The 16,959-nt window shown below is 39.4% G+C and overlaps 1 protein-coding gene across 11 annotated transcripts in view; it reads left to right on the top strand.

Annotated features, from left to right (window-relative positions):
* Rabgap1l (RAB GTPase activating protein 1-like) overlaps nucleotides 1-16,959 on the top strand; it is a 595,699-nt gene that overhangs the window by 113,780 nt on the left and 464,960 nt on the right. For all 11 annotated transcript variants that reach the window (XM_006250105.5, NM_001401442.1, XM_006250106.5 and 8 more), the window contains 2 exon segments: nucleotides 5,559-5,661; nucleotides 7,091-7,257. In XM_006250105.5, the coding sequence (XP_006250167.1) occupies nucleotides 5,559-5,661; nucleotides 7,091-7,257 (270 nt within the window).

The following is a 16,959-nucleotide window of genomic DNA, read 5'->3' as shown; positions in this document are numbered from 1 at the left end:
TTAGAAATATTAGAATGCACTGTTCAAACTTTTGAGAACCTAGTTGAATGCCAAATACTATGTGAATTATGGGTTTTATATTTGTTTAAAATATAGTTCTTAGTAGCTGTGGACACTTACTCTTATGATGGAATTAGACCTTTTGAGTGTATAATTGCAGCAGTGGTTAAGTGCTTTCTCCAGTGTAGAGTGTGCCATGGACACAGAGGAAATCCTGCCTACATAGGTCACACGAGAACAGCCAGTTATGTTGAATGTGTTCGTATAGATGAGTTGTTGATCCACCTCTCTTTTACCTTTCTCTACAATACATCAGTAATGGATGCTGGCTTTCCAGAAGCAAGTCATAACATTTTTAGCCATGAGAATTCCATGAGGAGGTCTTTTTGAGAGTACTGAGGCATTATAAAAAAATTAAGATACTGGTTTCTAGTTATAGCTTTTCAGAATCTATAGAATAAAAGTGAGTCATTGCTCCAAATTTCCACATAAAACCTAAAGTCAGATCACAGAGTTCTAAAAGCAGTGTGAACCTCTGTGGCTCCTTAGTCACTCTTGAGTAGTTTGACTTCGTCTTTTGAGTCATCACTGTCAAAGGCCTAGACGGTGTTCACATTCCTGGAAACGGACACTTGGGCAGTGCTTGGCTTTGCATTTTTAACATCACTGGTTGTGATTTACTGTTATCTGGCTTGTTATATTGAACCTGAGCAGGTAGTTCTGGTTATTGATAGCTTATTCTTTGTAACAAGCAGAAGCTACACTCTTTGCAACTTTGCCTAAATAGTTTCTGTTTTGCTCTTAGAGTGAGATGCTCATACTTTTGCTCCTATAACATACCCAAATGTCATGTGAAACTGAAAACAAGTTTTCTGTCACTTCATTTACTTTAACAGACTTTGAAAAGACATGCATGTTACATTTACCAGTTTGTGAAATGTTTTTTATTTATACTGAGAAATTTGTTATGATAAAAACCATTTTTAAAATTTCATATTTGAAAACACTGTATTTACATCATTTCTACCCCTCTTTCCCCCACCCTTTCTTGGGTTCATGATCTCTTCTGTAATTGCTATTGTTGTATTCATACATGTACATGTACACACTCACAGCCACTTGTTCAGTGTTACACTTGTGTTGCTGGTATGTACATATGTTTAGGGGTAATCACTTGACATTGGATAATGTATCAGGAACTTCATCCCTGGAAATAGTGATTTTTCTCTCTCCTGACAACTGTTGCTTGCCCACTGTTGTGACTTCGGGGAGGGCCTTCTGACATTCCCTCCATGTCCAATGGCATGTGCAGTGCTGTGCTCATTATGTGACTCTTTTTAGGTCATGTCAGTGTTGCACCTTCATGGCTGTAGCATGTGTCATGCCTAGTGGTCCTCTGGCTCTTAGACTCATTTCTTTCCATTTCCATAGCGTTCTCTGAATCTCAGGTGTAGGGCTGTGCTGTAGATACTCTGTTTAGGGCTGGGCACCCCATGGTCATTTATTCTTTGCATTTTGACCAGCTATGGATCCTTGTAGTAGTCTCCATCTGCTGCCAAAAGATGTTTTGATGACGATTGAGAGTTATATTTATCTGTAGGTATAACAATAAATGTTTAGAAAATGGAAGCTATATTGATGTAGAACAGTGATAGTTGTAATTTTTTTTTATGATCTATGACTTCACCACATATAGGTGGATGGCTAGGTTTAAGGAACCAGACATGAGTTCTCTTGCATTACATGGGCCTTAAGTCCAATTCTGCAAGATGCCAGAGGAGAAAAGTAATTTATAGTCCGACCCAGCTGTTGAACTGACAGACCATAACAGTGACTCACCCAGCAAGATATTCCCAATGGTACAGTAATGGTATTTATCTCGGGTGTGTTGAACCATTTTTAAGTAGTGTTTTTCTTCCCTCTGCATATTTTCTTTTCTTTTAAAAAGATTTATTAATTTTATGTATATGAGTACACTGTAGCTGTCTTCAGACACACCAGAAGAGGGCTTCAGTTCCCATTACAAATGATTGTGAGCCACTATGTGGTTGCTGGGAGTTGAACTCAGGTCTTCTGGAACCTTAACCACTCCTCTGGCTCTTAACCACTAAGCCATCTCACCAACCCGCATATTTTCTAGTTAGATGAATTGAGACTTTTATAATTTATTAAACCTGTTATTGTGGCTTAAGGTTTTCACAAGAAGGAAAGTCATAATTATAAGTGACAATGTGTTTGATACTTTGCTCATTGCTATCACAAAAGATGAGGTTAAAAGCGGTGTAAAGGAAGAAAGATTTATTCTGGGTCATAGTGTAGGAGGGGACAGGAGGCCGAGTAAGGAGAATTAAATGACATTGAATGGGATTCTCCACATCTGGAAAGACCAGGAAGCTAAGGGCAGGATTTGCTGGCACTTTCCCACTCCTTTATCTAGTTCTTAACCCTAGAGCATAGAGAGTGTCTCACGTAGTCAGGGTGGGTGTTTCTCACCTCAGTTTCTCTGGAATCATCCTTACAGACACATCTAGAGGTTTGTCTCCTAAGCGATTCTAAATCCTGTTAAAAGAGTAATCACAAACACAGTTTCATTTATATGTGTATACTAGTACACACATAAATAAAATCACATGTAATACAACTTTATTTCTGTTGGGGGAATGAAGAAATAAGTAACAGAGGCTCAGTATTCTGCTAATGATGAGAATATTTGTGGTCTGGGGAGTTGTAGTGTACAAAGGAAGTAGGTAGTTCTGATCATAACTATTGACAATACAGGAAAAGTCTAACAGCAAAATACCACAAACGCCAGAAAACTTGGCAAATGTAGGTTTATAATGTGAAATTCCAGCCTTAGAGATCCTCCCAAATACAAGGGTCTTTCTACTCAGCAATATGTGACACCAGATTAAATCCACATTTTATATGGCAATCCAGTTCATTTGGTAAGTGTAATCTGTGGAAAACCCAGAGGTAAAAGTTCCTGGAGGAGTTTATCTGTTTGTGTATGATAAACTGCTACTTTTTCTTTTATTTGCTGCCTACCTCCATCTTCTGTCCTGAGAGTCCTACACTCTGATCCCTCCTTTATCCTTCTGTTCTGTTTTTGTCTGGATGAACATAATTTTAAAGGTTTCTGTTGTTGTTTTGAGACCATCTTGCTGCATAGCCTAAGCTTGGCTGTAACTCAGAATCAACAATAACAACCAACCAGAGCTCCCAGGGACCAAACCACTACCCAAAGACTACACATGGACAGACCCCTGGCTTCAGCTGCATGTGTAGCAGAGGATGGCCTTGTTGGGCACCAATGGGAGGAGAAGCCCTTGGTCCTGCCAAGGCTGAACTCCCCCTGCCCCCTGCCCACCCCCATGTAGAGGGGAATGTCAGGGTGGGGAGGTGGGAATGGGGGGTGGTTAGGGAGGGGAAACACCCTTACAGAAGAAGGGGAAGGGGGAGGGAACAGGGAGGTTATGGACAGGAAACTAGGAAAGGGAATAAAATTTGAAATATAAATAAAAAGTATCCAATTAAAAGAAAAGAATAGAAAGCAAACAAAAAGAATCCTTTCCTGAGTACTGGGGTTGTAGTTGTGTGCAAGTACACCCGACTTAAAGGTGGTTTTAATATTTATTTTCTTCATTTTTCTTTTTTAATTAATTAATTATCCATATCCCATACCTCCTCCCTGCCCCCACTGTCTCCACGAGGATTTCCCCACCCTATCCCACTCCACCAGACCTCTAACCTTCCTGGGGCCTCCAGTCTCTTGAGGGTTGGGTGCATCTTCTCTGAGGAACCCAGACCCAGCAGTCCCCTGCTGTGTATGTGTTGGGGGCCTCATCTCAGCTGCTGTGTGCTGCCTGGTTGGTGATCCAGTGTCTGAGAGATCTGGGGGGTCCAGGTTAGTTGAGACTGCTGGTCTTCCTATAGGGTTGCCCTCCTCTTCAGCTTCCTACAGCTTTTCCCTAATTCAACCAAAGGGATAAGCAACTTCTGTTCATTGGTTTGGTGCACATATCTGCATCTGACTCTTTCAGCTGCTTGTTTAGTTTTGGAGGGCAGTCATGATAGGTTACTTTTTGTGAGCGCACCATAGCCTCAGTAATGGTGTCAGGTCTTGGGGCTTCCCCATGAGCTGGATCCCACTTTGGGCCTGTCACTGGACCTTCTTTTCCTCAGTCTCTTCTCCATTTCCATCCCTGCCATTCTTTCAGACAGGAGCAATTATGGGTCAGAGTTTTGACTGTGGGATGGCAACCCCATCCTTCACTGGATACCCTGTCTTTCTGCTGGAGGTGGGCTCAAGAAGTTTCCTCTCCCCACTGTAGGGCATTTCATCTAACTTCCACCCGCTGAGTCCTGAGGGTCTCTCACCTCCCAGGTCTCTAATACATTCTGGAGGGTCCTCCCAACCTCCTTCCTCCCAAGGTCACCTGTTTCCATTCTTTCTGCTGGCCCTCATGGCTTCAGTCCTTTCCCCCCACCCAACACCAGATCATGTTCCCCTCTTCCCCAACCCCAGTCTCCTTTCCCTCCCCATTTGTGGTTGCTTTCTTCTCTCTCCCAAGTGGGACTAAGGCGTCCTCACTTGAGCCCTTCAGCTTGTTGACTTTTTTGAGTTCTGTGGACTGTATCTTGTGTATTCTGTACTTGTGGGTTTTTTTTTCTTTTCTTTTTTTTCGTTAGTGAGTACATATACAGTGCATGTCCTTTTGGATCTGAGTTACCTCACTCAGGATGATATGTTCCTGAGTTCAAATGGATAGTTCCATCCATTTGCTGCAAAACTCAGGATGTCCTCATTCTTAATAGCTGAGTAATATTGCATTGTGTAAATGAACCACATTTTCTGTATCCATTCTTCTGTTGTGGCACAAATAAGGCTGCTATGAACCTAGTGGAATATGTGCCCCTGTGGCATGGTGGGGCATCTTTTGGGGATATTCCCAAGAGTTGTATTTCTGCATTTTTAGGTAGATCTAGTTCCAGTTTTTTGAGGAACCTCCAAATTGATTTCTAGAGTGTTTGTACCAGTTTGCAATCCCACCAGCAATGGAGGAGTGTTCCTCTTTTTCCACATCCTTGCCAACATGTGTTGTCACCTGAGGTTTTGATCTTAGCCATTCTGATTGGTATAAGGTAGAATCTCAGGGTCATTAATTTACTCTTTCTGTGGTAATTTTGTGTCTTTACTGGTGCTAGGAATTGAACTTAGTGCAGGAAATTTTACATTATGGTCTTTTATCTATAGATATTTTGACAACAAACAAAAGTTCATGTTTAATATAACTTTACAACTCATGTTTTTGTGATTCAGCATGAATGGGTACACCTCTTTTTTTGCAAGAATATATCTTTATAGTGACCCTGTGTTTGAAGATAGCTAGAATATAACAATACTCAAAGAAATGCTTTTGCATGGGGAAATTTATAATAAAACTTAAGCCCTGTTTGAATGTAGATACATATTTTAATAAATTAAAATGACTAAGGGTATAATTTTACAGTATGATAATTCTGCATAGTATCTTATATTTCTATATGATTTTTAATAGGAGTCTATGGGAAAGAGCTATGATGGGAGAGCTTATGTCATCACCGGCATGTGGAACCCCAACGCACCAATATTTCTGGCTCTTAATGAGGAAACGCCAAAAGGTGACTTTTCTTAAAATATTTTTATTAGTTCAAAATTTTTATTATGAACAATCTTGTTTTATTACATTTTTAGAAAGTACTGATGCCCATTTAAATTGAAGATATATTTAGAATGTTTCTGAACATTTATGAAGCTTTTTTTTTATGCTTTTGTGGGGAAAACCTTATTAAAACAAATCCTTTGAAAGTCACAGTGGTTGCATGCAAGTGATACGTGAAAAGCATTTGACTGTGTGCTTTGTGTATGGCTGTAAAGTTGGTTGTTTGATTTGGGTGAGTGTGATGGAGGAGGATGATATACAAGCACACAGATTTGGAAACTTGTGTACCTTTGTTTACCATCTTAACTAAGAGATGTATATTACTTTCATTTTTATTATTTACTTAGTCTAGAATTTAGATCTTTGATCTGCTCTTAACCTAAATTTAAAGTTTTACTTGATTTATAGTTTTATTGAAAATGCTTTATGTTCATTCTGTTAAGTTGTATGTTCAGAATATAATACGTCATCTTGTTTCATCATTAAATTTATGTATGTATGTACATATCTATGTATTATGTCTGTCCTTAGTTTATGGACACAGTTGACTTTTGCTAAAGATAGGGAGCATTAATGATTACTAGTAGCAAGATATTCTCTTCTAGTGAAGAACATTGAAATGATAACATTATTATTGGCTACATCCCCAGCTGTTAATTATTTTTTGAGGATATATATGCATTATGAAGAGTGCAAGTATTGGTGATTCTTCAGAGGTTTTTCTCAGTTCATTGCACACATAGATGTTTATATCTGCAGTACTCTGCTGTACAGAGCTAACATGAGAGGGCTGAGCGTCTCCTTTAGTTTTCAGTCACCACACAGACCTATTAGTTTCTGTCAGTTCTGTTTCAGATTGAAAGAATGCGTCTTTGATTTTCTAGTGATTAGGTAAGAAACCCAATCATCTTGAGTAACATTTATCTTCGGCATTTTATTTGTTTATGTTTTTTCATTGCTAGGAATTCAACTGCAGGCTTTTTCTAGTCTGTCTACAGTCCTTGTGTTTTATATTGAGGATCTGATATGGAGAACGGAGTATGACACCTGTTAGGGGATTTAGATACTTGATTCTGATAGAACAATCAGGGCCCCAGGAGCGTTCTTGGAATACTTGATTACGTGCTTATTCAGTGGTTAGAAAGTATTTAGAGGGTTGGGGATTTAGCTCAGTGGTAGAGTGCTTGCCTAGCAAGCACAAGGCCCTGGGTTCGGTCCCCAGCTCCAAAAAAAAAAAAAAAAAAAAAAAAAGAAAAGGAGAAAGTATTTAGAAATACATATTTAGAAGGAAATATGCTTGTCTAGATATGTAATTCATGTGTAACTTAAGAGACTTTATTTTCTTCAGTAATCAAGGAATGATAAAACTCAGACATTTTCTATTGCAGATAAACGGGTGTACATGACTGTTGCAGTGGACATGGTGGTCACAGAGGTGGTAGAGCCAGTCCGCTTTCTCCTGGAGACAGTAGTGCGTGTATACCCTGCAAATGAGAGATTTTGGTATTTCAGCAGAAAGACTTTTACAGAGACTTTCTTCATGAGGTTGAAACAGGTAGGATGTTTTTGTTCTTTTGTATATAGCATTGTTTGCCCGCTTGCTCACCTCCCTCCCTCCCTCCTCCTCCTCCTTCTCTCTTTCTCCCTCCCTCCCCCCTCCCCTCCCCTCTCCCTCCCTCCTCCCTCCCTCCCTCTCTCCCTCTTTCCAGGGTCTCACATATATCAGGGTGGCTTCAGACTGATAACTGTAGCTGAGAGTGACCTTCAGCTGGTCTCACACCTCCCGAGTGCTGGGATTGTAGATATATGCCATCCCCACAGCCTATACACTGCTAGGGACCAAACCTGGGCCTTGGTCATGCCAGCCAAGCACTCTGCCTGCCAGCTGTGGTGTAGCCCCAGGCCATCTAACTTCATCTTTATATGCAAATATACCCCCTTATATTACAACCAAAGACAATGAAATTCCTCAAAAAAATCAAGTGGAATGTGAAGTCAACCAATGGATTGTTTGAAAACTGTACATTTTGGTAATTCACAAATTATTATATATCTTAATAAGCCTGAACTCATGTGCTTGTAGACTGTGGCCATACTTAATAGAAATAATTAATCAGTAAAAGACAAAGGTTTCTTCTTTTATCTACAATTACTTGAAGCACTAACCCCCTAACAAAGTAAAACAAAGAACAACAAAACCCAATATTACCTCTCCCAAATAAACAGACACAAATATTCTATGCTTATAAAGTTAAAAAGTCCTAGCTGTATCTGGTGGTGATCTCTATTTGCCATATTTAGTAACCCACTTTGGTTGACTTTTCTCACTCTGATCATCAGTCAAAAGTATTTAAGGTTGCTTTCATATTAAGTAAACAAAATTTATGTTCCCATGGCATTCTTAAATTAGTCACCTTAGAAGATAAGATGTAATTTTTAAAATTGGAAAATTTTTTTCCATCTAGTTCTGACTCTTATTTTGATCATAATCCCCCTCCCCATCTCCTTCCAGGTCCTCTTCACCTCCCTACCCATCCAACTTGAAGATGCCTTTTTTCTTTTTCTTTTCTTTTTTCTTTTTAGGAAAGAAACAGGCAAATTGAAAATAAAAAACAAAACAGAATAGGACAAAATAAGTTTGGGGCGGAGGAGGAGAGGAATGAGATGCACATGCATAAGCAGAAGCACATGCCCATACAAAACATTCATAAAAATGCAAAAGTGGAAACCACAGTATGTAAACAAAAGGCCAGTAAGGAGAAAAACGTTCACACAAAGGACTGTGAGACAAAAGATATTAAAAAATAGCATTGCGTTCATTTTGTGTTGGCCAACTATTGCTGGGCGTATGCCCAGTGAGACACCATTGGAGAAGACTGACTGTCTGTCTGCCTGTCTGTCTGTTTGCCTGCCTGCCCGCCTGCCTGCCTGCCTGCCTGCCTATTTTTCTGTCTGTCTGTCTGTCTGTCTGTCTATCTTTCTTTGTGAGCCATTGTCACTTGGAGCTAGCTCCTGGGTTAGGGATGGGAGCTTGTATACGCACTTCTTCTCTCACGTCTGAGGTCCCCTCTGGCTTAGACCTACGCAGGCCCTGTGCATGCTGCCACAGTCTTTGTGAGTTTATATGTATGCTATTCCTGTTGTGTTTGAAAGGCATTAAAACATAGAATTTTGGTTTTGTATTAAAAGGAAGAAGAGAATTGGAAAATTTATGAAATGTCCTTTTAGTGTATAAAATTCGTGTGCTTTTTTTGTTATAGTCCCAGTCTTCCAAATTCTATATTTTTGGCTTGTAACTATAATATACAAAATGTAATGTGATCATATCAGAAAATATATACAGGAGCCATTCATCGAATTTCATATTTAAAAATGTCTCATAGCTTGGTGAGGCCTCATGTATGTAGTAGGTACTTTGAAATTACCATGGTTTTATTTTTTATTATTTTAGTTGGTAGTTTTCATCAGTTTTTATTGCTGTGTGGAATAGTTTTGTAGCATATTATAAAGAACATTATATGGGCATTCTTCAAAACTTCACTCTCCTAAAAATCTCTTAATTTTTTATGAAATTTCCCCTCCTTTTTTTTTTATCTCCAATCTGCCCATCTTTCCTGCCTTCTTTTTTTCATTTGTTCTTGGTTGCTTGTTAGCCTTGTCAAAGGATTTATTATTCTCAGAGTATTAGAAATGATATTTAATGATGGAATTTTGCCTATCTTATTGCTTATTCAATATTTTGTTGAGAGTGTGCATATATGTGCATGTTCATGTATGTGGGGTGTACACGTGAGTGTAGAAGCCAAAGGTTAGACTCAGGTGTTGTCCTTAGGTGCTCTTACCTCTGTTTTTGAGACATAATTACCAGCTTAGCTTGGAGCTTGCCATTTCAGTAGGCTGGCCAGCCAGCATTCTCCAGGGAGCTTCTATTGATCACCACAACACTGGGGTTACATATGTCCCGTATCCTGCCTCCTTTTTAATATGGGTACTGAGGATCAGACCACGGCCCTTGTGATTTCATGGCAGTAGTTTACAAACTGAACTTTCCTCCCCAGCTCCTAGCACATTGCTCAACATTCTTAAAAGTAACTGTTCCCTATACAAATGATTTCTGCTTTTTCTGGTGTCAACATGTATAGGAGGTTGTCTGTCTGTCTGTCTGTCTGTCTGTCTGTCTGTCTTTCCTTCTTTTCTTTTCTTTCTTTGAGGCAAGGTCTGGAAGCTCAGGCCAGCCTCAGCCTCACTATGTAGATGAAGATGGCCTTAGACTTTTTTTATCCATCTGCCTCTAACTTACAAGTCCTGGGGTTATAGGTGTGTGGTAACATTCAGGTTTTATGTGACGATGGAGATTGATCTCAAGACTTCTGATGATAAGCAGACACTGTGAAATCCAGTAAAATCGATGGAAACAAACTTGTTTTAGGCATTAAAGAATAAGCATGTAATGTCAGGAACTTGGAAAATGCAACGTTTATTTGATTGAATACATAGTCTTGTTTCATAGTTAGGCAGCTTTGAGAATCAGATAAGTGGTAGATTTGGGGAAGTAGGTGGGTTTCTGTAAAATAGGTTAATTTTTAAAAGATCAACTGAGGCGGATCCCGGCCCGCAGCAGCTCTCTGCTCCCAGACCCTGTGGGAAAGAGACCTCACCGCCTGGTCAGGTGGGCACTCCTGAGGCTGCAGAGCGGAAGAGACCACCAACACTGTCTCCAAAATTGACCATATAATTGGTCAAAAAACGGGCCTCAACAGGAACAGAAAGATAGAAATAATCCCATGCGTGTTATCGGACCAACACAGCCTAAAACTGGTCTTCAATAACAATCAAGGAAGAATGCCCACATATACTTGGAAATTGAACAATGCTCTACTCAATGATAACCTGGTCAAGGAAGAAATAAAGAAAGAAATTAAAGACTTCTTAGAATTTAATGAAAATGAAGGTACAACATACCCAAACTTATGGGACACAATGAAAGCTGTGCTAAGAGGAAAACTCATAGCGCTGAGTGCCTGCATAAAGAAACAGGAAAGAGCATATGTCAGCAGCTTGACAGCACACCTAAAAGCTCTAGAACAAAAAGAAGCAAATACACTCAGGAGGAGTAGAAGGCAGGAAATAATCAAACTCAGAGCGGAAATCAACCAAGTAGAAACAAAAAGGACCATAGAAAGAATCAACAGAACCAAAAGTTGGTTCTTTGAGAAAATCAACAAGATAGATAAACCCTTAGCCAGACTAACGAGAGGACACAGAGAGTGTGTCCAAATTAACAAAATCAGAAATGAAAAGGGAGACATAACAACAGATTCAGAGGAAATTCAAAAAATCATCAGATCTTACTATAAAAACCTATATTCAACAAAACTTGAAAATCTTCAGGAAATGGACAATTTTCTAGACAGATACCAGGTACCGAAGTTAAATCAGGAACGGATAAACCAGTTAAACAACCCCATAACTCCTAAGGAAATAGAAGCAGTCATTAAAGGTCTCCCAACCAAAAAGAGCCCAGGTCCAGACGGGTTTAGTGCAGAATTCTATCAGACCTTCATAGAAGACCTCATACCAATATTATCCAAACTATTCCACAAAATTGAAACAGATGGATCACTACCGAATACCTTCTACGAAGCCACAATTACTCTTATACCTAAACCAGACAAAGACACAACAAAGAAAGAGAACTTCAGACCAATTTCCCTTATGAATATCGATGCAAAAATACTCAACAAAATTCTGGCAAACCGAATCCATAGCACATCAAAACAATCATCCACCATGACCAAGTAGGCTTCATCCCAGGCATGCAGGGATGGTTTAATATACGGAAAACCATCAACGTGATCCATTATATAAACAAACTGAAAGAACAAAACCACATGATCATTTCATTAGACGCTGAGAAAGCATTTGACAAAATTCAACACCCCTTCATGATAAAAGTCCTGGAAAGAATAGGAATTCAAGGCCCATACCTGAACATAGTAAAAGCCATATAGAGCAAACCAGTTGCTAACATTAAACTAAATGGAGAGAAACTTGAAGCAATCCCACTAAAATCAGGGACTAGACAAGGCTGCCCACTCTCTCCCTACTTATTCAATATAGTTCTTGAAGTTCTAGCCAGAGCAATCAGACAACAAAAGGAGGTCAAGGGGATACAGATCGGAAAAGAAGAAGTCAAAATATCACTATTTGCAGATGATATGATAGTATATTTAAGTGATCCCCAAAGTTCCACCAGAGAACTACTAAAGCTGATAAACAACTTCAGCAAAGTGGCTGGGTATAAAATTAACTCAAATAAATCAGTTGCCTTCCTCTATACAAAAGAGAAACAAGCCGAGAAAGAAATTAGGGAAACGACACCCTTCATAATAGACCCAAATAATATAAAGTACCTCAGTGTGACTTTAACCAAGCAAGTAAAAGATCTGTACAATAAGAACTTCAAGACACTGAAGAAGGAAATTGAAGAAGACCTCAGAAGATGGAAAGATCTCCCATGCTCATGGATTGGCAGGATTAATATAGTAAAAATGGCCATTTTACCAAAAGCAATCTACAGATTCAATGCAATCCCCATCAAAATACCAATCCAATTCTTCAAAGAGTTAGACAGGACAATTTGCAAATTCATCTGGAATAACAAACAACCCAGGATAGCTAAAGCTATCCTCAACAATAAAAGGACTTCAGGGGGAATCACTATCCCTGAACTCAAGCAGTATTACAGAGCAATAGTGATAAAAACTGCATGGTATTGGTACAGAGACAGACAGATAGACCAATGGAATAGAATTGAAGACCCAGAAATGAACCCACACACCTATGGTCACTTGATTTTTGACAAAGGAGCCAAAACCATCCAATGGAAAAAAGATAGCATTTTCAGCAAATGGTGCTGGTTCAACTGGAGGTCAACATGTAGAAGAATGCAGATCGATCCATGCTTATCACCCTGTAGAAAGCTTAAGTCCAAGTGGATCAAGGACCTCCACATCAAACCAGACACACTCAAACTAATAGAAGAAAAACTAGGGAAGCATCTGGAACACATGGGCACTGGAAAAAATTTCCTAAACAAAACACCAATGGCTTATGCTCTAAGATCAAGAATCGACAAATGGGATCTCATAAAATTGCAAAGCAATTGTAAGGCAAAGGACACTGTGGTTAGGACAAAACGGCAACCAACAGATTGGGAAAAGATCTTTACCAATCCTACAACAGATAGAGGCCTTATATCCAAAATATACAAAGAACTCAAGAAGTTAGACCGCAGGGAAACAAATAACCCTATTAAAAAATGGGGTTCAGAGCTAAACAAAGAATTCACAGCTGAGGAATGCCGAATGGCTGAGAAACACCTAAAGAAATGTTCAACATCTTTAGTCATAAGGGAAATGCAAATCAAAACAACCCTGAGATTTCACCTCACACCAGTGAGAATGGCTAAGATCAAAAACTCAGGGGACAACAGATGCTGGCAAGGATGTGGCGAAAGAGGAACACTCCCCCATTGTTGGTGGGATTGCAAACTGGTACAACCATTCTGGAAATCAGTCTGGAGGATCCTCAGAAAATTGGACATTGAACTGCCTGAGGATCCAGCTATACCTCTCTTGGGCATATACCCAAAAGATGCCCCAACATATAAAAAAGACACGTGCTCCACTATGTTCATTGCAGCCTTATTTATAATAGCCAGAAAATGGAAAGAACCCAGATGCCCTTCAACAGAGGAATGGATACAGAAAATGTGGTACATCTACACAATGGAATATTACTCAGCCATCAAAAACAACGACTTTATGAAATTCGTAGGCAAATGGCTGGAACTGGAAAATATCATCCTGAGTGAGCTAACCCAATCACAGAAAGACATACATGGTATGCACTCACTGATAAGTGGCTATTAGCCCAAATGCTTGAATTACCCTAGATGCCTAGAACAAATGAAACTCAAGGCAGATGATCAAAATGTGAATGGTTCACTCCTTCTTTAAAAGGGGAACAAGAATACCCTTGGCAGGGAAGAGAGAGGCAAAGATTAAAACAGAGACTGAAGGAACACCCATTCAGAGCCTGCCCCACATGTGGCCCATGCATATACAGCCATCCAATTAGACAAGATGGATGAAGCAAAGAAGTGCAGACCGACAGGAGCCGGATGTAGATCGCTCCTGAGAGACACAGCCAGAATACAGCAAATACAGAGGCGAATACCAGCAGCAAACCACTGAACTGAGAATAGGACCCCCGTTGAAGGAATCAGAGAAAGAACTGGAAGAGCTTGACGGGGCTCGAGACCCCAAAAGTACAACAATGCCAAGCAACCAGAGCTTCCAGGGACTAAGCCACTACCTAAAGACTATACATGGACTGACCCTGGACTCTGACCTCATAGGTAGCAATGAATATCCTAGTAAGAGCACCAGTGGAAGGGGAAGCCCTTGGTCCTGGTAAGACTGAACCCCCAGTGAACTAGACTATGGGGGGAGGGCGGCAATGGGGGGAGGGTTGGGAGGGGAACACCCATAAGGAAGGGGAGGGGGGGAGGGGGATGTTTGCCCGGAAACTGGGAAAGGGAATAACACTCGAAATGTATATAAGAAATACTCAAGTTAATAAAAAAAAAAAAAGATCAACTGAGTCAGCAGCACTGGACACATGGATGGCTTTGACTCCTCTTATTGTGGAGATATGTGGTAAATTACAAGGAACAATCTGAGGCAGTTACATAAAATAAAAATGAACAAAAAGAAGAAAAAACCAATGTTATAAGAAAAATGATGATGTATTAGTTTTAAAGTAATCTTAAACAAGATTACCTATGATACAGTAATTTAGGAAATAACATTGACACCAGGATAAAATATATTAAGTAAATGCTCATTTCTCGCTATCTCTACCTCCCTGTCTCTTCTTGTTTTCTGAGAGAGGAGTTTTACTCTGAGCTCCAGCTGACCTGGAATTCAGTTTGTAGCCCAGGCTGGTCTCAAACGTGATAGCAGTTTGCCTGCCTCAGCCTCCAAAATGCTGAGATTAAAGGCATGAGTACTATTTCCAGCTCTAGATTGGCATTTCACAAAACAAAATTAGTAAGGTTTGAATAATTGAAATATTATCTATTGGCACATCTGATGTCATGTTAAACAAATGTTCTGAAAAACATAATGCTGCTTATTATGGGTATTTTCAGCTCCAATAATAAATGGTGTTTATTTACTGGAACATCTGTTCTGAAATGATATTCTGGATTTTATGCTTGACTGTAAAAAGAATCACCTCTCATTTATATGTTTGTTAATCTCATGTGTTTTGGGTTTAAACAGATTAAATAAACATTTAGAGGGTACATATAAAACCAGTGTGTCAGATGGGCTGCTCTTTAATAAACAGTAAGCCCTTTCCTCTCTCTAACCCTGAGTTTTCTTACTTTAGAGTCTTACTAATATCACTGAAGGCATTTCTGACATTGGCATTATTGAGCTATTGAGGGTAATTCAATGACTGTCACAGGCAGGTCAGCTGAAGGACAGGTTACTTTTGGCATATGTGGTATAGTTTTATGGTAACAGTATACTGTTTAAACTACACTCCAAACTCCAGAGGATCTTTGTTATATAATAAGGAAGTATATGAGACGTATGGATAGCTATGATATGGTATATGCCAAATGAGAAGACTGTTCAGTACTTTGGTGGTTAGATGTAGGGAAGCAGCACAGCAGCAAAATGCCAGCGGTGATAGACAAAGCTCCATTGAGGAAACATACGTCATTTCCTAAGCCTTGTAGTACTCAGAGTAGAGCCTATGTTAACATTTAATTAATTAATTAATTAAAAGTTTTTATGTGTGTTGGTGTTTTGCCTGCATTTGTGAGGAGGATGTGAGAGTCCTTGGAGCTGGATTCACAGACACTTGTGAGCTGCCATTTGGGTGCTGGGAATTGAACCCAGGTCCTCTGGAAGAGCAGCCAGTGATTTTAACTGATGAGCCATCTCCCCAGTCCCCTTGTGCTCACATGGATGATAACATGTATATTGGTGGTTTTGTTTAATTTTTAATTTTTTAAAAGATTTTGTAAATATTCTTCCTAAGATGTCTAGGCTGGCCTCAAATACTACAGTTTGTCTGTATTGAGTGCCTCCTGAATAGCTGGGGTTGCAGGAATATTCTACTTCACGGAGCTGTGTTATTGTGACCAACCAAAGATGCTTTCTCTCCAAAATGAATAGAAGACAATACTATGGTGTTGGTTTTTTAAAATTAAAAATTTTATCAGGCAAACAGTGATTGCTGAAAAAGGCATTCTCTAGGGATAACATCCGTGGTACATTATCCAATCCCAAGTGGTCAGCCCTAAACACATGTATGTATAAGGAACTCAGTAGCTTGTATGAATATTTGTGTGTGGGTTGAAGGGAGGAGAGGCAAGTGAGGCAGTGATGTCAACATAGTACTTACGTTTGATATTCTAAAGAAAATAAAAACTTAAATTTAAAAACTTTAAAGTAGAAGTCTTATCTCATACTTAACCATCAAGGAGACCAAGGGCAGTAAGATCAAGATGGCCTACTCTCTCTGTTTGCATCTGGGGAATTATGCAAGTGGAGAGGCTTCTTACTGTTTGACTGGGAGCCCTTTATGCAGAAGGCCTGCTTCTTTTCAGGGTATACTTCTTGCTCTGGGGAGATGTTGAGCTTGCACTGTCATTGGCTGGGGAAGCTGGCTTCCTTTCCTCACATCTCTTTTTGAAAAGCCAGTTCTGAGTGGTAAGAATCATTAGCAGGAGGTTTGGGGTTTTCCTGATAGTCTTTTGTTATTGATGGACTTTGTTTGTGCACTCCCAGGGCTTAGCTGATTTCATCATCACTCTTTAGACTTTACCACGACAAAGTAAGTGGAAATACTAATGATCTGTTCCTAGCTAAGCAGCTAGTTAGCCCTCTCTTCTGTCATCTATCTGTGTTTATGAACTATTCCTTCTTTATCTGTAAAGTGGAGATAATATCTGTCTTATAGTGTTGTTTGGTTATTAACTTATGTACTCTTTCAGAAACATTAAATGCTTCTTCAGTGGCATCAGTTGATATAGACTCTGTCCTCAGTGTAGGTTTGATGTTAAAATATCATAATATTTTCTTGATATCTCTATAAAATTGCTGCCTTGTTGGCTGAGGTTTTTTTTTTCTTCTTCTTGGCTCAACTTAATTTAGAAATCATGAAAAGGAAAGGA

Source organism: Rattus norvegicus, chromosome 13 (assembly GCF_036323735.1).
Source record: "Rattus norvegicus strain BN/NHsdMcwi chromosome 13, GRCr8, whole genome shotgun sequence".
Classification (NCBI taxonomy): Eukaryota; Metazoa; Chordata; class Mammalia; order Rodentia; family Muridae; genus Rattus; species Rattus norvegicus.
This window is presented reverse-complemented; position numbering and strand designations above follow the sequence as displayed.